General features: G+C 51.0%; 1 protein-coding gene across 1 annotated transcript; it reads left to right on the forward strand.

The window, feature by feature from the left end:
• The first annotated feature begins 389 nt into the window (after positions 1 to 389).
• Positions 390 to 10218, forward strand: ACER1 (alkaline ceramidase 1). Its single transcript, XM_021544301.2, has 6 exons — positions 390 to 482; positions 6813 to 6927; positions 7291 to 7429; positions 8425 to 8562; positions 9244 to 9381; positions 10050 to 10218. Exons 1-6 carry the CDS (start codon positions 390 to 392, stop codon positions 10216 to 10218), a joined length of 792 nt encoding a protein of 263 aa, XP_021399976.2.
• Positions 10219 to 23929: the final 13711 nt, after the last annotated feature.

The following is a 23929-nucleotide window of genomic DNA, read 5'->3' on the forward strand; positions in this document are numbered from 1 at the left end:
GAAATCTTCCTGGCAGGAAGGTCTGAGTCATAAAGAAAGTGAGGAGAAGGGAGAAGAGGTGACCAGGACTGGGCTGAAATGGGGAAGCGTCGTGTGGCAGCAACAGCACCTGACAAGAGATGTTAATGCCATGGATTGGTGACCATCCTCAGAGTCCAAGAGCATTTTCTGGGGCAATTTGCAACTCCTGCATCGAGAGCAGAGAGGAACTATTGAGCAGTAGGATGTGTGTTGGGAAGAGGATGAGCCCTTGGTAGCCGGGTAAGGCGCTGTGCTGGGCTGGCTGGTGCCACACACGTGAGGAGCGGGGTCCCCTTGGGGTGTGCAGCCCTCTCCTCCCCTGTGCCCACCACTGACCTGCTCCTCTCCTTTTTCCCAAGGTGCTGAGGATGCCGAGCATATTTTCCTACCAGAGTGCCGAGGTGGATTGGTGTGAGGGCAACTTCGAGCGCTCAGCGGTGATTGCAGAATACTACAACACCGTGAGTGGATGAGGGAGGCTGGGGCTGGCTCCAGGCACCCAGGAGCTGCTTTTGGGATGCAGACAGGATGGGACATCCCTGTTTTCTTTCATCCTCCTCGCTCCTTTGAACTCCCTGGTGCTGGAGGGTGCTGGCATGGGGCGCGTTTTCTGAGCTTCAGGTAAATCACGGGATTTTTGTTGCTTGCAACAGTCGCTCCCCAAAACGTGCTGGGGTCAGGGGCACTTCTGTTGTGTGTGTGTGGGGTTGATTCCCAGTGAGAAAACTCTGGCAGAGCTCCTTCACAGCCCAGATCTGTGAGATCCTGTTATACCAGTCCTGCAGCTCTGCTGCCAAGCGGGGTAAGTCCCACACAGGGCTCACATATTCCAGCTGAACCTACAGGAGTGGCAAAATGAGAGGCAGCACTTCCATGAACCGTGTCAGGCAGGTTGGGAACACAGAACTCGGTGCAGAGGGAAGCTGGAGCACGAGCCAGTTTCACCTCCTGTGATCCTTTATCACCCAAGCTGCATCCAGTGCCAGTGCCTTGGCTGAAGCATCCCTATCTGCCCACAGAGGGCTGGGAGATAAGCAGCCTCCCCGAGCATGTCCTGCTCCCTCAGAGCAATTAAAGGCTTCCAGCGGTGTGAGGCATGTGGATTTACAGCCTTCCACAGGCCTTGTTTACAACTTTTGTCAATTACTGTCTAACACTAGAAGATCTTGTTCTCATGGAAATGGCTCTTCCTCTTTTTATAAAGCATTTCCTGTCTTTAATAAATTACCTGTTATAACGATAATTCCCCAGCCCCAGTCCTGCAGGCTCCAATTGCCCGGCCAGGGTCTCAGAGGAGGGGGCTGTGTGTAGTCACTGCTCTTTGAGGCACTCAACAAAGAAAGATCTGCCAGTCCAGACCAAATCCTGCTTCCCTGTGTCACCCAGCTGGCTGTTTCGTGCTGTTTGCTCTTTGCTGCTGCTGCATGGGCTCAGAACAGGGCATAACGAGCAAGGAGACACAGAAATCACTCAATACTCACATCAGCATCTCAGATTTCAGGGCTTGGAGCAACCTGCCTGAGTGGAACATACCCCTGCACATGGCAAGGGGTGGAAGGAGATGATCTCTAAGGACCCTCCAACCCAAACCATTCTAAATGCAGCTGAAAGTGCCCAGAGCTCTGGGTTTGAGAGAGTGGCTGCTAATACTGGAGAGGGGCTGATTTCCCCCAAGAACATGAAGCCTGAAAGTGAAGGCTTTGGTTTTGGTGTGAATTCCTTCCTTCCAGGAGGTAAATTTGCCTCATGTTTTAGTTTGATACATAAGGCAGCATTTTTTAAACACGTCTTTGAAACGGAGACACCATTGACACCAGACTTACAAGGTGGCTCGGAATCCTTATCACACCAACAACTATCTCAGGAGCTCTTCAAAAGCACTTCAATGTCTGACTCCTCTGCTGGACACCAGCTGGCGTGGCCAGATGCATGACTAATTCTTGTAGGCCCTGTAATTCCCATAAAACATTAACTCTCAGCTGCTTGGGTCATTTTGTGGCACAGGTTTCTAAATTCTGTGGCTACTCCTGAAAAGCTCACTCAGATGCCCAGTCCTGGAGGTAGGCCCCTGCTAGCCACAGTCATCTCCCAGGCTTCCATTCCACACCACTGGGCTTGTTGGGATGAATTCTCACTGTGTGGGACTCAGGCACAGTGAGAAAAACCTGTCCAATGCATATCTCAATGCAGATAAAAAGGAATGTGATACTGAAGGACAAAGGGATATGGACAAGCAAACCCTGAAGGATTTTTTTTTTTCCAGTGTTTGGACTTGCCCTCCTCTATATGACACTGGGCACCTCTTCCTCAGCAAAGAAAGAGCTTTTTATTGTCCCTGCACTAATGTCTTTTTTGCCAGGCTCAGGAGACCAGCAGAGTGCCTGTGCAGGGAGGGAAGGAAACAATTCTGTCTTAGGATGTGATTCCTGAGCAGCAGGAATTTAACCTTGCCATGTCAGCTGCCTGCCTTAGGCTGGCTGGTGACCTCCTGTCCACACAAGGGGTGGCAGAGGAGCAAACCCTGCTAAAATCTGCTATTATCTGAGCATCTGACAACAGCCCCAAGGCCAGACCTTGTCACCAAAAGTGGGCAGGAACATCACTGATGTGGGTATCACCCCTTCCTCAGCAGCTCAGCCTGGCTGGCACTGCCTGGGTCCCTTCCTCAGCCAGCACAGCCTGTTTGGCACTGCCTGGGTCCCTTCCTCAGCTGGCACTGCCAGTGTCCCTTCCTCAGCCAGCACAGCCTGTTTGGCACTGCCTGGGTCCCTTCCTCAGCTGGCACTGCCAGTGTCCCTTCCCAGCCAGCACAGCCTGTTTGGCACTGCCTGGGTCCCATCTTTGGCTGGCACTGCTTGGGTCTCATCCCTGCAGCAGCACAGGGACCCCCATTCCTGCTCTGGGATCTCCCCCAGTGTCCTGGCTGCATCCTGTAGATCCAGCTGAGGCTCAGGGCACTATCCCAGGTGTGATCTTAACAGCCTGCATCTTTTCTTCTTCTCCCCATTTATTTGTTCCCTACATTCAGGTTGCTGCCTCTCTGCAGCAAGCATTACTGCCCTGAATTAATTATACCAATATTTACCTCAGTGTCAATTTTCTGGAGTTTTAGGCTAGCTGGGAACCCAGCCAGCTTCTACCCAAGCCTCCTGGATCATTAAATCAGCAGGGTTTCCTCAAAGAGCATGCTCTTCAGTGTCTTCCTCCCAGCCCTGCACGGGGCTGTTCTGTGCCAGCAGCAGCAAATGTGCTGCTGGGGATTGCTCTGTGCCAGCCACACTCTCTCAGGCCTGCTTGGCTTGGATGCTTTTTATTGGAAATAAGCACCAGGGGTATGAGAAAAGAATGTAAACAGTACCTTTAAGTACCTAATAATACATGGTGGCTCATGGCTGGATGCAGTTCAGCAACAAAGCTCTATTTATAGTGACTCAGTGACCCAGAAATTTATTGTCTTCTGGCTGCTCGGGGGAGAGTAGAATTGTGCTCCAGCAGGGTCATCAGTCAGGGACTTGTCTTTCTATTCTCGTTTCTTTGCTGAAATGACTGATGCAAGATGCTGGTAATGACACCCACATCCTCAGCAGTGTCTCTGCAGCAGCTCTGATGCTGCTCCAACCCAGAGCTCCTGGATGCTCCATTGAGTGGTGAAATAAAGGGTGCAGATCTACCAGAGAAGGGCTCAGTGGCAGAGTGGGGTGTCCTGGCCCTCTCACATACTCACTAATCCCATGGCTCTCTTGTCTGCCAAGAAAGTTGTGCTCAGGATGCAGCAAGCCTCCCCAAACTGCTGCTTCCTGCCCCAAAGCACCTTCATTTTGATGTCAGCACCTGCAGCCTCTCCCCTGCAACACAGGCCCAGCTTTAGGAATTTGCTGCACAGAGAAGTTCACTTCTGTCTCTGGCCCTGTGGGCTCCTCTGTCAGCTAAAGCTGCTTCACTATGAGTGAAAATGAACTCCCTGCCACGAGTCCTGCAGGAATCTCCTTCCACTGCAGCAAGTGCCTGCCTGGAGTGAGGAGCAGCCTCTGCTGCCACTGCCACCAGCACCTCCTGCCTCAGTCCATAGCAGAGGTTGATCTCACCTGTCACAGGTGAAGGGTCTGTCCCTCTGTCTCAGGCTGGAGTTGCAGAAGTTGGGCTCATCCCAATGATCCTATTAATGCACCAGGATTAGAGGAATGTTGCTGATCCCAGCCACGCTTCTCTGCTAGGAAAAGAAGCAAATAGTTGGGCTCAGCTAAGGCACCTGGAGCAGTAACTCACCTTTACTGGGGAGTGGGACAGGCTGGGAGCTCAGGCAGGGGAACTCCCACATGTCCTATCACACCTTGGCTCCAAAACCACTCCATTATCTCCCCAACATCCTGGGCAGAGGGAGCTGGTGTCTCCTGGCCAGTGTGACCAGAGAGGCTGAAACAGAAGCTGTGCTAGGGGGTCCCAGTCTGAGCAGAAACTCCAGAAAAACTTCTAATGGGTGTCCTGGGAGCAAAACCCTCCTAACTACATCTGAGATGGAGCTTGCCACATCCTAGAGGGAAGACAGAAAGTCAGCATTTCATCAGAGTGATGAAAACCTTGTGTGTCCCACGGGGGTGGGAGCTGTCCCCTAAACTCCCATCTTGGCTGCTCTGCAAGGAATCCCGTTTATCTTCCTGACCCTATTGGCACGGTTCCCCCGGTTATCCCTCCCCTCTACTATCTGATCTTGCACATCTCGTCCCGAATTAATGAAGTGATAACACAGCTATCATGTAATTAATGGGGCTGTTGCAACGCCCGGTGCTCAGGGATCCAGGGCTCTCCTCTCCCGCGTTTCCTCACTGAAGTTCGTGCTGGCACTTGCACTCTCCTGCCTTTTCCCCAAGCGTTTTCCCTCTCCTTGCTATCTCTGCTTGCCTTCCAAAAGCCTCCTTAATCATTTCAAGAGAAAAGAAATGTTTGAAGCACGAACACATGGTTTGATTTCTCAGTCGTTTCTGAACAATTTGACCTCGAGGGTGCAAGTGGGAGCAGCACTTCTCTTTTCATGGCTGGAATGGGAATTGGCCTGGATTTGGCTCTAAGCACCTATGGAAAACAAATACATTCGGCTGAGAACTGCTGCTAATGGGAGCATCAACTTGTCTCATGGAAGCCTTAGTGAAAATCAAGATGAATCTCCGGTATTTAAGGGAATAGAGACCTCACATTAGGCATGAATTGTGTTTCCCTCTGGAATAGGAGAGGGTGTGTTCCAGAGAAATGACAACATCCCAGTGATTTTCAGCCCTGTTACTATAAACTGTGATCCCAGGGGACCCAAGCACCGATTTTGCAGTTTACCTGGTGCTGCTGAATGGAGGAGACTCCAGCTGTCGATGCCAAATTCTGGGGGTGGGGTCTGGGTCAGCATGGAGCTGGAAGATGAAAGGAAAGGATTGTCAGGCTGAGATAAAAGTCACCCTGGTGCTTTGCCAAATGGCACTTCAGCAGATGGCTCCAAGCCCCAAAGAGCTGCCTGGCAGGTAAATGCAGCACCACAATCCCACTTTCATAAGCAAGAACCGTTTTCACTGGAGAGGCCGTGCTTCCTAGTGATACCCCTTCCCTGAGCTTGCAGAGTCATGTGAAAAAGGCAAGCTGGGAACCCACAGAGGGTAATTAAATTAGTTCAGATTTCCCTCCCCTGTGCTGCAGGGTGGAGTAGGCCTGGCCCAGCAGACAGGTCCAGGCTCTGGGCACTCACTGCTCCTCCCCAGCTCCCACATTTTGCCCATCAGCATCTCCTCTCTCCAAAGCACTGGCACCTTCAGCCAGTCCAGCAAGAGGCTGAGAACCAGCACCATCCCCTGTACCCCAGCACCATCCCCTCCTCCCCAGCACCATCCCCTGTACCCCAGCACCATTCCCTCCTCCCCAGCACCATCCCCTCCTCCCCAGCACCATCCCCTCCTCTCCAGCATCATCCCCTCCTCTCCATCACCATCCCCTCTTCCCCAGCACTATCCCCTCCTCTCCATCACCATCCCCTCCTCTCAGCATCATCCCCTCCTCCCCAACACCATTCCCTCCTCCCCAGCACCATCCCCACTTCCCCAGTCTAATCAAAGTCCATCAAAGAAGGAATTTTGCAGAGTTGGAAATCAGAGCAGAACAATTCCTCTGTGTTCATTTGCCAGGTGTGTTTAGAGGAGGTTTATGAGCTCATGTAATTACCAGTGTCCAGAACACCTCCCCTCCCCAGGCCAGGTGGCTTCACACCTGACACCACAGGATGTCACCTCAGTCCTGCCTGTTCCCACCTCCTGATGTCCTGCTCATCCTGCTCTCTGCACCACACCCACTCCCAGGTCAGGATGTTTTGCTGACCATGGCTTGCTGTGCTGGCCAAGCTCCTCACACCCTTCCAAGCCCTCACAGGGGAATCACTGCTGGCTGGAAGGGTCAGGAGCCACCCAGGAGGGTTTGGGTTGACATGAGAAGGAGATGGCTGCAAACAGAGGAGTTGCTTGGAGACACAAGGCAGCTGAAGATAAACCAGCATCACCCAAACAGGACACAGCAGCTCACCCTGGGCTTGCTGGCCCTGAGGGAGGGCAGAGGTGTCTGCAGCCACTGCTGGATGCCACAGCAAGAGCTGCCCTTCCAGTTCCAGCCTGGCTTCTGGAGAAACACTTCTGCCCTCTCCCTGTGCCAAGAACAACCCCTGCTCGCTGCTGGAGATCAGGATCCTCCTCACACACAGAGATATTGAGGCAGGTGTTGGGATGGGGCTTGCCCAGGAGCTGAGTGTGCCTCTTGTTTTTCAGATCAGCAATGTGAGCTTCTTTGTGCTGTCTCCTGCACTGCTGTACCTGAACCGGCAGTACTGCCAGAAGAAGGCTGTGCCCCTCTACTTTGTCTCAGGGCTGCTCCTCCTCGTAGGTGGGTACCAGCATTGTGGGAAGACCAGACAGGTTGCCAGACTACCCAGCATGAGACCTTTGGAGTGTCTCAGTGGCCAAAGCACAGGAAAAACTCAGGTGGGCAACCAAGCAGCCAGGTCTGTTTGAAGCCTGCAGCCCGTGGTTCCTGCCAGCTGTGGATATGCAGTTCCAGCCCTGTAAGCCCCATGGTGTGACTGGACCAACACAGTCCAGCCCCCTTGAACACCAAAATCCACACCCTACTCTTCAGGAATTGCGGATCTTGAGGAATGGTGGATCTTCAGGAACAGCCCTCAAGAATTTCCCATGGTTTGTGGGAAGATGGGGCTTTGTCATCTCAGGGTGCCCTTGCTCCTTGCAGGTGTCTTCTCCATGTACTTCCACATGACCCTGAGCTACGTGGGACAGCTCCTGGATGAGCTCTCCATCCTCTGGTCACTGGCTGTGGCTTATTCCTTCTGGTACCCACAGGCTTACTTCCCCAAGTGCATCAAGACCAGGTATGAGCCAGAGGGACACGGTGCAGGCTCTGAGGGGAGGGATGGGACACTGACACTGAGGTGTAGTGACCCACAGATCCCCCAGCTCCCCTGCAAAGGGTCAGCTCTGAGGTCACTGAAGGGCTTTAGGATCAGGCCCTCCTTCTTACGGTGCTGACAGAGGAAAAATCAAAACCCCCCCTCTCAGCTGGAGCTGTTTGTATTTGTGTCGCTGCAGAGGAAACTTTGCATGGAGAATATAAAAATTAATTAGAAAACGTAACGCTCCTGAACATTAACATTCAATTACTCACACTGTCAATCTGTTCCAGCATCCTCTGTCATCCACAGAAAGCTTTCCCTCAAGGCTGAGGGGGTCTCCCATAGGACAATATGGTTCCACCCCTCATTTTAAAGAGGGCTGCTTGGGCTGGAGGAGCCCAGCAGAAATGTTGGGGCCCTTGGGAGGACATGGACCAGCAGAAACGGGAACCCAGCAGGGCTTTACTCAGAGGATGTCCCTCCTGGCTGGAGCCCTCTGAGCCAGCCCAGTTCCTTGCAAAGACCTGCTCCAAATCTGCTCTGCCCGTTCGGAACAGGAGGTCACCAGGAGTTCACCGAGGAGACACAGCTGGGGGACAGCAAGGGACTTGGGAAGGGATTTGCATGTGAAAGGCCCCTCTGAGCCCTATTGTTGCTCAGGGAGCCCAAACCGGTGTTTGCACAGTCCTGCCTGGCAGCCCTTCCCTGTGCAGAGCTCCCTGCCTGTGCCTCATTCCTGGCACCACCAGAAAAGTGCAGGAGCTGCCTCCTGGGCTGTGCCCCGGGTCTGTCACAGACCCACTGGGGGCTGCTGCCTCACCCTTCTGCCAGGACCCCACAGACACGGAGGTCAGCCACATGCAAACAGATTGGAGAAGATGGAGAAGCTTTGCCCCCCTCAGGACCTTTCCCATCTTTACCCTCCCCTCCTGTGAGCCCTGGGGGCACTGACACTCTCTCCCATTTCCCCTCAGGAGACATTTCTTCTGGCTGACTGGTATCACCACCGTGATCAGCACCTTAATGTCTTTCGTCAAGCCCACCCTCAATGCCTACGTTCTCAACTGCATTGCCTTCCACCTGCTGTACCTGACCTGGAAGGAGCTCAAAAAGTAAGGAGGGGGCTCAGGGGTTACCTGCAGGTCCAGCTGTGCTCCTGTTGGGCAGTGACTCTGTCCTCAACAGTGAATTGAGCCCAAGTCTTCACCAGCCACATGTACTTGGGAGGGACCAGGCAGAGGCCCAGGCAGGACTGTGGGTAGTGGGGTACAAGCCTGGCCCAGGTGGCCACAGAGAATTGGGACAGTTGGTGGAGTCATCATCCCTGGAAGTTTTCAAAAACCCTGTGGATGTGGCATTTGAGAGCAGGGGTTTGTGCTGAACATGGTGGTGGTGCTGGGTTAATGGTTGGACATGATGATCTTAGAGGTCTTTTCCAACATTTACAGTTCGATGAGTCGGTGATTCTCCCCCTTGGCTGCCATCTCTGCAGCTCCTGCCCTTTTGTGGGGCATTTGGGAACTAGTGTGGGGATGGGAGAATGCACCAGCGTCTGGAGAGAAAGACAGGAGTGCTTTGGCATCTCCCAGCATCATCCTCACACCCAGAACATCAGAAATCCTCTCCCCAGAGCCATACTTCTCCAGTTCCTCTGGAATTCTGAGGAATACTCTCCAGAAGGAGCTAGCTGGGGTTTGCACAGCTGCATGTGCAGGCAGGAACCAGCCCTCTTTAAAACTCCCTTTCCTCCCAACATGATTACTCTGTTCCCTGTCCCTCGCTGTGTCTTCCAGGTGCAATGACAAGCGGGTTCACCGGATGGCCGCGGTCATGGTGATGTGGTGGGTACTGGCCATCACCAGCTGGATCAGTGACCGCTGGCTCTGCTGGCTCTGGCAGGCCATCAACTTCCCCTACTTCCACAGCTTCTGGTAAGGGCTCCAGGAACCCCAACCCAAACATTTCCTAGGCTGAAAGGTCCGCCGCAGAGAAATAGCTGAAATGAGACACTCATCTGCATTATTTCCCCACGCTCTCCCCCTTTCCTGTCACTATTGCTGCTTCTCCTCCTCAGCCCAAGGATTCAGCCCTAACCACTATTTAATGTCCCTCTCGTCCTCCACACCAGCCAAGCATTGTTTTGCAAGTGAAATTGTTCCAGAAGTCCCACCAGGTGGGCTCTCAAAGGGCTGTGGCTGCTCCCAGGGTGCTGTGTGAAGTACAATGTCCTAGGGGTTCTTTTAGCAGCCAAACTGAAAGGCAGGGCTTTGTTTGGACCTGACATTTCAGTGCCTGCCCAGGTGGGGCTGAAAGTGCTGCACACTGAGATGCATCCCCACCAAGCACTGGGATGGTTGGGACAGACAATGCAGCCAGGAAATGGGGAATGGCTGGAATGGGTCCCCTATGTCACCCCAGCCCTGCTGCACCAGGAATTGTCCCCAGCCCAGTTCACAGAACTTTGCCAGGATTTCCCTGTAGGCACAAACCCTGCAGGACAATCACTCCCTGCAGCCCTCATGGGACCTTTTGGAGGGTGCAGCCTCAGGCTGACCATGCCATGACCCTCTGTCCAACACGTTTTTGGTTTCCTTGGCAGGCACGTGCTGATAGCCATGTCCCTGCTGTACTGCTGCCCGCTGGTCATGTACTTCGACATCACCTACGAGATGCCCTCGTTCAAGCCAAAGCTGGAATATTGGCCCAGTGACTCGTGGCCCATTGTGGTGCCCTACATCGCTCTGGAGGAGCCCCACAAGCAGTGCTAGAGCTGGGTGCCCTCAGGCCTCCCTGGGGCATGGGGTGTGCGATGCTCACACGGGGAACATCTCGGTTGTGTTCCTCCTGTCCCTCAGGCAGGGGCAGTGTGGTAGTGGAAGGGGCAGGGAGCAGCTGAGGCCTCGTGATGCTGGACATGAAGCAAGGTGGGAGCCCACAGGTGCCTTGGAAGGTTCTGCCAAGACTGATGTTCAGGGAGCTGGAGATTTCCTCCAGCAGATCCCCACAATGCGGGGAGGGACGCACTGCTGCTTCTGTGTCCTCTGTGTTAGTCAAGCACCAGCACCCCTTGCTGACAAGGGCACAGCAGAGAACACTTAAGCCAAACTGGTGACAGCTGGGCTTGTGGGGGCTGCTCTAATTATTGTTATTATTAACTCTATTTATTGATGTATGTGGTCTTACTCAGGAGAGCTGTGCATTAAAGCTGTGGACACTGACTTATACTGAAGAATTTTTTTTCCTCTGACTGTACCACATCCTCTTATCTGATAGTCACTCCCATAGACAGGATGGCCAAAGCTCTCTTCGACCCAGGGAGAGCTGTTCATAAAGAGAAGCCCTGGGTGAGAGCACAAAAGAGGCTCTGCTGGTCCAGATCCTGGGGTGACCTGCCCCAGGCTCTTCCTCTTCCTCAAACCCCAGTGGCCCATGTTCTTCCCCAGAGGCCACAAAGATAACTCAGAAACTCCTTTGCTTTCTGGAAGAGCTGTCTGGGGGCAGGATGGGGCAAGGAGCCAGGATGGTCAAAGCTGGCTGAAGGAGGGGATTGTCCCACTCTGCTCTGCGCTGGGGTAGCCTCACCTCCAGTGCTGGGGGCACTTTGGGCACCACAAGGTCACAAGGACCCAAAGCTGTTGGAGAGTGTCCCAAGGAGGGACACGGAGCTGGGGAAGGTCTGAGGAGTGGCTGAGGGCACTTGGCTCCTTCAGCTGGAGCACAGGAGATGAGGGGAGGCTCCTCGGGGCTGCAGCTCCTCCCGAGGGGAGGCAGAGGGGCCGGGGCTGAGCTCTGCTCTGGGACAGCTCCTGGAGCCCAGCGAGGGCTGGAGCTGTGCCAGGCCTTGGCATGGAGCTCAGGGAAAGGTTCTTCCCCCCGAGGGTGCTGGCACTGCCCAGGCTCCCCAGGGAATGGTCCCGGCCCCGAGGCTGCCAGAGCTGCAGGAGCGTTTGGACAGCGCTCTCAGGGCTGGGCAGGGTGGGGCTGTTGGGGGGTCTGGGCAGGGACAGGGGCTGGGCTGATGATCCCTGAGGGTCCCTCCCAGCTCAGGATATTCTGGGATTCTTTGATTCTATGACATTAGATAAAAATGTTATTACATTTGCAGGAACAAAGAGATGCAGAGCCTTAGAGAAAGGCACTGCTGTGCTTTTCAGGTTGTCCCTGCTTTTGCTCTCACAGCCATGGGACACTCTCCTGTTCCCTAGACCTCGCTGCTCACAGTGACAAGCTGAGCCCTGTGGTGGGTCTGGGCACTGGCCCAGCCTGCAGGGACTGTCACTGGGGAGCACCAAGGCTGGCAGGCGACTGAGGCTGGCTCTCTGCAACACAGCCACACCAAAGTAATGTCACTCCAGGGACCATTTTCGAGCCCCTGCGAGTAAAGCAACAGCAGAACCTCTCTGGATTTTATCTCTGAGAATGACAGGCAATGCCTTCTACCGTGGCTGCGGCTGCCTTGTGGCTCCCTCTGCAATGGTCCCCAGGGCCACTAGATGGCAAATTTGCCTCATGAACCCCGAACAATATTTCTTCCTGGGAGACGAATGCCTTGCCATGGACTGGACTCCCAGGCCTGGTCCCTCTGTTGTCTCCATCCGCCAGCACAGGGGTCAGACAGCTCTCCTCCACCCCTCAGACACCTGCACAAGGTTCGGGGCACTGGGAACTCGCATCCCCAGCCTGTGCATGCCCCTCTCTGCCCGTCCTGGTGCCCATCCCGTGTATTTGCCTCTTTGTCTCCTCTGCGTGCCACCACTCCCACCTCTCCCCTCATCACCCCGTCTCCCTTTCAGTGACCCTCCCTGCCGCTCCCCCCTCCTCACCCTTTCCCCGGCCCATCACATTCTTCCCCAGCCTATTAATAACTTCTGGGCAATTGCACCGGGTCCCCGCTGGGCCCGGCCCCGCCGCCGCCGCTGCCCCGCGCAGCCACTGAACGCGCCGGCAGTAAGTTCAAAAGTGCAGCGGGGCTTTCACAGCCCCGAGCCCCGTCAGGGGGTGGAGGAGGCCGCTTCCAAAGAAAAGGCGGCGTTGCCAGGGAGCCCCTGGCACAGGAAAAGGGGGTCACCTTCACCTCCGGCAGGACCCGCCGAGATGGACAGGCGCCAGCAGCCCCGCGGGCTGGGGATGCTGAGAGCGGCCGGGGGGATGAAGGGCTGGGCCGGGGCGAGCGAGGCTAATTGGCCACCTCCGGCCACCGAGCCCCGGTGGGATGCTCGGCCCAGTGGCCAAATCCCCCCGTGCAGTATGGAAATAAGGGAGGTGTCCCCGGCGCTGCTGCCGGGAGAACAATGTTGCTGCAGTTGAGTGACTGTAACAGGCCCCGATGACAGCCGGGGCCGCGTTAAAAATGCCTATTCAAGCAGATCAAGACATTGAGAGGCCTCGTGGGGATCTGAAACCTTCAGGGATTTCTGGATGAGGCCAGAAGCTGAATCCCCAGCCCTGGGAACCTGCGGCAAGAAAAAAAAAAAAAGGGAAAAAAAAAAAAAGAGAGAGAGAAGAGAAAAGAAAAGAAACCCACAAAGCAGCTTTAAAAGGGCGGCAGTGCCCGAGGCTGGGCCTCCTGCTCCGAGCAGAGCTGCAGCCTGAGAAAGCAAAGCAGCCCCAAAACCAGCCTGTGACGGTGGTCTGGGCATCCCCAGGGCTGCACAGGGTTATCTGAGGCTGGGTTTGCACCTCCAAAATGCCCCCGAGCTGCTGAGGATGCTCTGTCCTTCCTGCCAGGGAGCCACAGCTGCAGTCTGTGGAGCAGAGCTGACAAACACCCATAAAAGCTGTCAGGGGGACGAAGGGATGGCCAGAACAGAGAGTGGGGACCTGCTCAGGGGGTGAGAGGCTGCAGGACCCCTTCTCAACACCCTGCCATGTGGGTGTGACAAGTGTGACACTAGCTGAGTACAGGACAGGAGCACCTGCAAAGCCCCGTGCTCAGGGCGCCAAGCTGGGACTGGCCAAAGAGAAACCTCTCATTAATTTTGCCACATTATGTCCCTGCTTTGGTTCTCCACGTGGCTGCATAAACCACAAAAAAGAGAGGCAAGAGAAGGAGTGGGAATGAGGAAGAGGATGGAGGCTGCTCCTGTCAGCTGATGCCAGATTAGAGGTTGGGAAACAACAGCATCTATTTGGTGCAATTGCAAAACAAATGAAAGAAAAACCTTGATAAGGCACCAGTCCTGCAGCATCAAGGATTAACATTTACCTGTTCTGCTGCACCAGTTGCCTCCCGCTGTTTCAGATTCCCAGGATTTGGCTGGCAGACTGGAAACTTTTCAAGGCAGGGTGATTTATTTGTAAAAGATATTGCACATTCAAGGAGACCTGCATAAATAATGCAAAAGTAATTAATAATAACTCAGTCCCTGCTCTTAACAGTGCCAGGAAAAGAAATTGCTTCACTGGAGTGTCACTTATGCCTTTTGGAAAAGATCTTTATTTGTAAAGTATCTCAGAGTGAAAGGACAGGATAGTTCTGAAACAGTGTCACAAAGTCCTGGGATTTTAGTGCCAGCCCGGCAATCTTCAGGATTGATTTAAAGAACCTTCTGCTGGAGTTAGGTGAAACCAACATTGGCTCAGCTTTGATTTTATATTTAGTTTTCATCTCCCATGTCTGCAGTCAAAAGTTTGAAACCACGAACACAAAGAGCTGAGAAACCCAGGAAGGAAAGAGATAAGCTCCAAGAATTATTACTTTTAAAAGTATTGTCCTTTCAACTCTCAGTGTAACTTTTGAGATTTGACAGAGGATTTCCCACTCAGGGTCTGGCAGTCCTGTCCCACCCATTTTACCATTTCACAGCTCTAGGAAAGATACTCCTTTTTTTTTTTTTTTTTTTTTCCTCACTGTTTTCCCTACATCCCTGCTGTCCACTTTTCTTAGAAGACAAAATTAACCATAAATGCCAGGATTTCACCAATATTGCTGGCTGTTCTGGACAGGAGGAAGCTATCAGGTGCTGACTAGCTGACAGGGAATATTGTCACTATATTCCAGGGAATGCTTTGTCATTGTTTTTGCAGGGTGTCAAGGTCCCTGCCTGTGTCCTTCTCTCTGAGCTGCACCCACAGCCAGGGTTGGGTTTGACCAGGGATCGCAGAGATGTGGAGAAAGAGAAGCACAGCCATTACCTGGGAAAATAAACAAGCTGACCAAAAAATGAGGTTTTAATCAAAAGATCAAATAATCTCTTCAGCTGTTTCTATAAACCCCTGTGGTTTGGTTCCACTTGGGAAGACATTCTCACTGCTGTTGCAGAACAAAAACAAGCAACTCCCTTCTGTCTGGCAAAGTGGTTTGAATAACTTCAATTCTCCACTAATGGTTGCTATCAAAATACCTAAAATGGCAGGATTAATTTTTCTGTGCCTTCCCATTACAGCTCGAAACGTGGTTTCAATTAGGGTCAGTCTCTGGGTTTTTGCTTGGGTTTTTTTTGGGTTTTTTTGGGGTTTCTTTTGTTGTTTTTTTGGGGGGTTTATTTTTGTTGTTGTTTTTTTTTTTGCGTGTTTTTTTTTTTTTTTTTGTTTTGTTTTGGGTTTTTTGGTTTTTTTTCATTTTCTATAAACATTCAGTTGCTTCTGTCCCTATTCCTGCAAAGGTTCTTCACAGATGTGTTCAAACATAAAACTGGACTCTACTGAAATGTCTCACTTTGCTTCTTTGGCACCAATATTTAACAAAAGTTGAAGATTTACCTGAAATGCTGAAATATTCAACATTAAATAGTGCATGGGCTTATAAATTTCACAATCTGCTGTAGATGCTGCATTTATTTAGATAGGCCTTCAACAAGAGACCAGCTGTCTCAGTTCCCTGAAATGTTTAAGCATATGTTTAATTTTAAGAATATGAATAATTCCATTGATATCAATGACACACTTAAGAATATATTTTGCTGAGCTGGAGCAAGGAATAGTGCCATGTAATGCCAATAAAGTGCAAATTTCAATATCTCACTAAGTGTTTTCTGGGACCAATTTAAAAATTAATCAATGAAGAGCTGTCGCGTGAAAATGCAGGAATTAATATATGTGAGATTCTGTTGTTTGCTATCCTAATATTGCCAAGTATGAACATCCACCAGAGCATTGACAAGTGAAATCAACTCCAAATCTGTGAAACAGAGCAAAAATGGCAACAAGTTGCATGTGTTGTTCATCATGAATCATCCTATCAGGCTTCACAATTTGCCCATGTAACATGAAATAACATTTACCATCCTTACAGGCAGACAAATATATAGATTAATTCCAATTAAGATTTTGTATCAGATGATCTGTAAGGTGCCTTCCAAGCCAAACTCTCTCAGGGATGCACAAGGTGGGATTGTTGGGGTGTGTGTGCAGAGGTTGGACTCATGATCTTTGTGGGTGTCTTTCAATTTGGGAGATTCTGTGATTCTATGACTCTTCGTGTTTAAAATATCATAGAGCAAAGGGTCAAAAATAATATTACTTTCCTCTTTCTGTCTCTTACCCTCCACAAAACATTTTTACGAGGATCAAATAAAAATTTCCAGGCATGAACACTTCAGCTATTTGGATTTGCCCTCATAATTTTTACTCCTCACAAGTTCAACACCCCTGACATTGCCTGTGACCTGCAGAGACCTGGGCTATGCCCCTCTTCCCCTGGGATGGTGTCACCAAATAAATAACTCTATATCCATATGCAAATGATTGCTGTTTTCAAGCTGTTCCCCAGCGACCTCACACCCTGCTCAGACAGTGCAGGAATATGTTTCCCACATATGTCAGATGTTTTGTGACACGTTTCACACGGATTTAAAATAGATCTCCTGGCCTATAAAAATGCCCAGGCACCCAAACCAAGCAGCCTGCACCTGCAATGTTTGTAGAGTGCACTTCCAAAACTGTGTGAAATGGGTCCAAATGGATTGTACCCTTCATCCAGCTCAAATATTGATGGTTTATAACTTTATAAATGCAGTGGATCCACACATGGGAGGGTGTTACCTGGCTTATTTGATGGCTGAGTAACAAAGGGAATTAATTTGTTACAGCTTTGCCTCCACAGTGACAGCTCTGAATCCTGTGTTGGTCAAAACAGTGTTTGTCACATGTGTTTGTCACTTTATATTCCAGCCTGACTCCCTTGAAACTGCCCTGGCTGTGTTTTTATGCAACAAAATCCAGCTCCAGGGTGTTTGAGATGTGCCACGCTGCTAAAAAATGGCTTTGCTGCAATCAGGAGCATTCCTGTCTCACAGGTAATGATGGCACTGATAAAGCTGAAGTTTCAGTGGGCTGAATTTCAGCATGGCAGGGCCAGCCAAATGCCCTGAGTCACAGCACGTTGGCAAAGCCCCCAGTGCAGCGTGGGGCACTATCTGAGCTGGTATCATACCTGAGCCAGGTAGAGCAGGGGTCATTTGCATGCATTTGCATATGTGGCAACCCCTCCTGCAGTTGCTGTGCAGACAGGTGAAAGCTCTTTTTACAGCATTCCAGAAAAAGTTTAGTCTAATCTATTACAGGAACAGCTGATCCAGAATCCACCAAAAAAAAAAAAAAAATAAAATCAGAAATTCTTAATAATTTCATACTATCCTAGAATCAATCCCAATGTTTCAGATCATTGAGTCCAGCCACTAATCCAGCAGCACCACCACTTAAACCATGTCCCCAGGGGCCACCTCCAAAGCTTTATGAACACTTCCAGCAATGGTGATTCCACCACTGCCCTGGGCAGCCCATTCCAATGCTTTCTGTGAGGAAATTTTCACAATATCCAACTTAAATCTCCCCTGGACCAGCTTGAGGCTGGCTCTTGTCCTGTCCCTTGTTCCCTGGGAGCAGAGCCCAACCCTACATGGCTGCACTCTCCTGTCAGGGAGTTGTGGAGAACCAGGAGGTCCCTCCTGAACCTCCTTTTCTCCAAGCTGAGGCTTGGAATGCCACAGGCTCTGTGAAACAGCTCCAGGAGCTCTGGTTTTGTCTCACAATATGCTCTGAGTGGAGAGAGCATCACACACCACCGGGCTGGGGATCCACTGCCCTTGGAAAACACCAGTGGCTCTCAAAGCCACCAGGCTGAATTACTGGGGTTGGAAATAGCAGAAACACCAGTCCCAAGAGGACTTCACGCAAAATGAGAAGAGCTCAGGATACTCAGAAGGAGGGCAAGCATGATTATGCAGCCACTGGCCTGCCACCTTAGAGCCCTAGGAAACTCCCAGCACTGGGAGGGCCTTGGGAGAGGTCCTGTCTCAGTGTATTTGTAGAATCATGGAATGGTTTGGGTTGGAAGGGACTTTAAAGCAAATCCAGTACCACCCTGCTATGGGCAGGGACACCTTCCACTGTCCCAGGTTGCTCCAAGCCCCACCCAACCTGGATTTGGACATTTCCAGGGATCCAGGCAATGTGGGCTAGCAATCCCTACTCACTTTTTGGGCTCTTCAGCCCAGAACACAACTCAGGACAGGCTCTTTGGTGCTGGTACTGATCTCCTTCTGTCATGTACTATTTTTCAAGCTATTTTTTCCCCTCATCTGATATTTTTCAGTAGCCTAAATGTTACCCAGCCAAGGATCACAGTCCCCAGTCACAAGGTGGCCTCTCAGCATGCAGATGGGCACCTTTCAAAGACTTTGGCAGCAGCCAAAAGCAGCCCTGTGCAGAGCAGACACCGATCTCAGCAGTGGCTCTCCCTCCCTCCCATTGTCCCACGATTGTGTTTGCTCCAGTGGCCACATGAGGTGCCTGGGCCTGTCTTCTCCAGCTGTCCTTGTGCCAGCAGTTTGTTTTCAGCCTGGGACAAATCCAGCTGGTGGAATTCTCCCCGTGGCAGGTCTGGCCAGCCCTGGCAGCACCAGGCTGTTACATCACTTGGCCAAAGCTGACCTCCGTGTGCAGAGCTCGAGGGGAAGGTGGCCTCACCCCAATAGCCGGCAGGCCAGGATTGATGGGTGTCACTTCAGCAGCCCATTATAATGCCAAGCTCACCTTTGGTGTTAATGAGGCTCCTTCATTAGCAGCCTGGAGCAGAGGGGTCAGGGGCTGAATAGTGACAGGCTCCTTTCTCCCCCAGCAAGCTGGTGCTGCTCATTCAGAACTGGGTCACGTTGGCGGGGCAGTTCGAGGACGCTTGTGCTGCCCATGTTGCATCTGCAAGGGACGTGATGTGTTTGAGACTATTCATCTGGCTCTTTTCACCAGCACTAAATACCCAGAAAGAATAAAATAAATTCTCATTGTGTTCCCACTTACTAAGAAAATTTTCCCTCTTCCTTCTGGTTCGGGGGGTTATTGTACATTTAAATCCTTCTGCATTTTTCAGTAGCTATAGCATGCTATAATTTAGATTTTCCTCGGGCACAAAAGAACTTAGTTAAGCTAAACTGTATTACAGTGTGGGTTGGGTTTTTTTACAAAGTCCTTCATTAATAAGGAACTAAAGAATTTCCAAGCTGTCTGTAATTTTTCCCAGATGCAGCTAGTAGTTGCTAGGAGTATCTTTTTGGCAATCAGAGTTTTTGGTTATTAACAATCTGGGCTTTTGCTACACTACACCAGTGTTAAATATGTTCTGTGAACACTGCAGTGTGGAGTGTGAACTGCAGAAGGGGAAGGCAGACACCAGGCAAAAGAAAATCATTTTTCAAAAGAATAAACACTGCTGGGGTTCACAGCTGATTGAAACAAGCACAGGATTCCCTGCAGGGATCCCAGTGTTGATTAACAAACCAGGAGCCAGCGTGGCTGTAGCCCTCACTCACAGCTTCTCCCTGTCACCCTGAGGTAACCCTGGGCCAGACACAGACCAGAGCAGCACCCAGGTCCCCCCAGAGAAACCAAATCCTCCCTCAGCTTCAGGTTCAGGACATTTTCAGAGGCTGCACACAAGGATGTGATGCTGTGGTTGGCAAAGCCTTGGTCCACACCAGGAGAAAGATCTCTGCACCTTCTGACTTAGACATCACCAGTTCTGGGTTTCAGCCGCAGATTTGCTCATCCTGGGAACACCACAGAGCAATTGGCTCATGGGCTGTGCTTTGCAGAAATGGGTGAAGGCCACTGTCATAATTTTGCAGCTGTCAAGAGAAGGCAGTGAAGTCACTGACATCCAGAACTTGAGGATCTTTCCACTCAAGCACATTGCACATGGGCACAAAGTGGAAGAGTGAATTTTCTCAGAGAAACCCTGCTCAAATGTGAGGTTTTTGTCCTAATCTTTAAATCCTTCAGAGCTATTACAAGATGATAATTTTCCTGCACTGCCTGCTTCTTTCCATGCTGGAATCAGCCTTGCTTGTTCTCTGGCTGGTGTCCAAGCCACTCAGAACCCAGTCTGACCACAGAAGTCATGGTCTTCAGTGCAAGAGTGGAAGCAGGGAAGGCTGCAACTAAATTAGTAATGAGAAAATAATAATGAATGATGAAAAACAGTGAAACAAACTTGTTTCTCCAGAGACAGGAAGGGCAAGCCACAAGCACAGACATATGAAACCATGACAGGGACTTGCAGTGGATGTACATCCCTCGCAGTGAGGGATGCTAAACTACAGCAAAGAACTTTTGTTGGAAAATGAGCAATTCATGCATTTTGGGCTACATGAGGATGGCCTGGATGAGGATGGGGCTGCTGGGGAGGGTGGGGGCTGTGTGTGAGGGGGTCAGTGCTGTGTTCCTGCAGAGAAAGGGAGCCAGGGGAAGGAAGAGGTGCCTCAAGGGGCAGTTTTGTCTGCAGTTGCCTGCTGCTCAGAGCATCCCAAGAGCTGGGGTGGGCTCTGCCATGGCTCTGCCAGTCTGGTGGCTGGGGGGACACCTGAGCATGGGCTGCTCTGTCAGGACTTCACCCACTGGAGCACCAGGACTCACCTGATCTCCACACCCCAGCTGCTGCCTCCTTCACTCACACTCGGCAGGAACAGCCACATTCAGCCTGTCAAACATCCGTGGTGTGCACAGGCAGGAGAGAGAAAGAACGTGCTGTCCTTTCCCAGGGCTGGAACCTGGGAAAACACCCCCGAAATCTTTCCCATCCCTGGCCAAGGCAGGGACAAGCACAGTGCAAAGTCTTTTTTCCACTTTATTTTCCATCATCCCCAACTCTCACGGGACAGAACCAGCCCTTGGCATGGTCCTCTACCATGGGCCAAGCCAGATTAAACACACACCTTTCAGTCCGAGACAAGGATCTTTGAGGCAAGACTCTGGAAAGAAAAATAATAAAAAAAAAACCAACCCCAAACAAAAATGAAGGAGAGCTGCCGTGCCTCGTTTGCATATTTGAATATGCAAATAAGGGCTGTTTCTTATCCATTGGCACTGGCCCTACTGTAGATGGCAGCAGCACAGCGGATCTCTGCCAGCATCCAGTGCCACAAAGAAAAACGCTAATTGGATTTGCAGACGCTTATTGCAAAGCCCAGAAGTTGCTGGAATAGGTATAAAGAACCAGGAGCTCAGCCCACGGCTGCCTCGGGTGCGAAGGCACTCGGCTGACAGCTCGTTAGCTTGAGATCTCCCTGCAAAATTAGGAGTTTGGAGAAGCCTGGATGGCTGCTGGCTCCGGCATCCCCAGCACCCAAAACTCCCAAAGAGCCTGGCAAATTTTCTACCCTTGGCTGTGATGTTTTTTTTTTCTTTTTTGAAAAGAAAATCGGGGTAGGTTTGATCAGTGGTTGTGCTGGAAACAGTTCAGGCTGGGAACTGCTAGCAGAGCAAAGGCTGGTTCTAGGAATTTCTCTCCTTGAGTGTTTTTGCAGTTGAATGTAAAGAGCCACCCCAGCACATTTTAAATTAATCTTTTCATGCCACTTCATCAAATATCCTGAGTTGGAAGGGATCCACAGGGATCAGCAAAGTCCAGCTCCAAACTGCTTGTCCCAGCAGAGAGCTCTTGGAGCACCAGGTGGTGCTTCCCCCAAATGGGACACCCCAAATTGTTCAGTAAAAATGTGGTTTAATGCCCAGTTATTGGGCTGGAAGCTGAGGCACCTGGCTCTGGGTTTTCCATCTTGGAAGTGTCCAAGTTCTTGCTCAGATCCTGCCCCTGAAAGCTGAAGGAGTGACCCGTGTCCAAACCAGAAGTGGGATGGCAGCTGTGTCCTGCACTAGGAGAGCACAAAAACAACCACTAACACCAGTATGGGCAAAATTAAAAGCTTGGGAAAATTGCCATTGAGGGAAATTAAAACAAAAAGCGAATTCTAACGATGTTTCAGAGGAATAAACAGAGAATTTTTCAAGAAAAAGCTCAGGGTTTGGTATGTCTGAACAACATCTCTTGCACAAGGTGGAAATTCAGCAGAGCAAGAGCAAACTTCGGGAAAGACATTCCCAGGAAATGTTCAGCCCTGAGAGCATGTAGCCACCAAGGACTGTGATGTGGCTGTGAGTGAATAGCCAAGATGGGGAGGTAGAAAATAAAAAGATTTAGACCCGAGAGTCACGTGCATGGGAATAATGTTCACAATTAAAGATATCAATGAGAACCCCCAGAGAAAGAGGCCCTTTCTCAGTGGAGAAGAAAAGGGACTGTCCAAGGAGATGTCTCTTGGGACTGCATCAGACAGAAACATGGAAAATTAAAACCGGAGCACTTAAAGGAACCCAAATCAGGCTCTTTTTTGTTGTTGTTGTTGTTAACTGAAGCGATTAAGCATTTTGCTTCGCTAATATCCTCTATCAGGTTGATGAGGTAAAGTGGCTCTTTAGAACGATTTGGGAACCGATTAATCCTCGCCTGTGGCGATCAGGCAGCGACACACAGAGTTATTGGCTAACACGGGGTTTTTCTGCTGCCTCGCAGAGATCAACAAACTATTTCAAACAAGAAAGTTGCACGGAGAAAAATTCTGAGCGAGTTTGCTCGGAAACAGTCACCAATTGCTCTTGTAAAGATTTTGCCGTGTTCCCTTAGGGCTGGCAAAATTGAGAGCTATAACTTGTCACTTAAAATTCTTAAATTAAAAAAAAAAAAAAAAAAAAGGGATAAAACTCTCCCCCGGGAGGGAGAAAGAGGGGGGAGAGGGGGAAGGAAGGCGGGAAGGGGAAGGGAACTGCAGGGGAATGAGGGACAAAGGGGAGAAATGAGGGAAGTGAAGGGGAAATGGGAACTGAGATGAAATGTGGGAGACGGGAAGAATGAGGGGGAAATAAGGGGGGAAAAGGAGAGAAACTGAGGGGGAAATGAGCAAGAGTGAGGAGGAAAAGCGAAATGGAGGGGAAAATGAGCGAGAGTGAGGAGAAAAAGGAGAGAAACTGAAGGGAAAATGAGGGACAGTGAGGGGGAAAGAGAAAAATAAGGGTCAAAATGAAGGGGACTGAGGAGAATGAGGGTGACCAAGAGCAAAATGGAAACTGAGAGGAAATGTGTGAGACTGAGGGGGGAAATGAGGAAGACTGAGGGGGAAAATCTAGGAGACTGAGGGGAAAAAATGAAGAAGACCAAAGGGAAAAGCAGATAAACAGAGGGAAATGAGGGAGACTTGGAGGAAAAATGTGTGAGACAAGGGGAAAATGGAAACTTAAGAGGAAATGTGGGAGATTGGGTGGCGGGGGGGGAAGGAAAGAAAATGAGGGGGGAAATGAGAAAAACTGGAGGAATAATGAGAGAGAGTGGGGAGAAAGGAGAGAAGCTGAAAGAAAATGAGATTGAGGGAGAAAATGAGAGAAAACATGGGATACTGCAGGAAAAATAGAAACTGAGAAGAAGATGAGGGAGACAGAGGAGAAAAGGAGAGATAATGAGCAGGGAATGAGAAACTGAAAGAAAATGTAGGAGACCAAGGGAAAAAGACTGAAAGAGAAAAACAGAAAGAAAAAGGAGGGACTCCAAGGGAAAATGGAAACTGAGAAAATGTGGGAGAATGATGGAAGAAAAGAGAGAGACAGAGAGGAAAATGAGAGATATGGAAAGAAAATGAGTGTCAGCAATTGAGAGAGGAAAGGAAAAATGAGGTAGAACAAGGGAAAATACAGAAGTGAGGGAAAACGGGGGAGAACAAGAGCAAATGAGAGAAAACTGAGGGGAAACGAGAGATAGGCTTGAGGGAAAGGGGAGCGCTGAGGGAAAATGAAAGACAACGAGGGAGAAAATGAGACCAGGGGAACGTGAGGGCGAGACGGAGAGAAGAAAAGGTGCAGGAAGGAGCGAGTCTGCGGGGAACAAGGCGAGCCCTGCCCGGCCACCCCGGGCCGCATCGGGACCTGCGGCTTCCCTCGTTTCCCCGCGTTCCCACCTCATTTGTGTCGGGAATTAACACACCGCCGGGGAAACGTGGAGCGAGGGCGGGATGGGAGGAGAAGGGGCGGGATGGCGCGGCCGAGGCCCACACGCCTGGTGGCTGTGTTGGCTGTGCACTAGGAGGAACATTGCGGGGACAGCAGCGGGGCAGCAGCGGCACGGCGGCCGGAGCGGCGCGGCCGCCACATCGCCCCACACGGAGCTGAGGGGGGGGGCGGCCGGACCCCGCTCCCGCCCCCCGCCTGACCCACAGCGCT

This window comes from Lonchura striata, chromosome 28 (assembly GCF_046129695.1).
Source record: "Lonchura striata isolate bLonStr1 chromosome 28, bLonStr1.mat, whole genome shotgun sequence".
NCBI classification, from domain to species: Eukaryota; Metazoa; Chordata; class Aves; order Passeriformes; family Estrildidae; genus Lonchura; species Lonchura striata.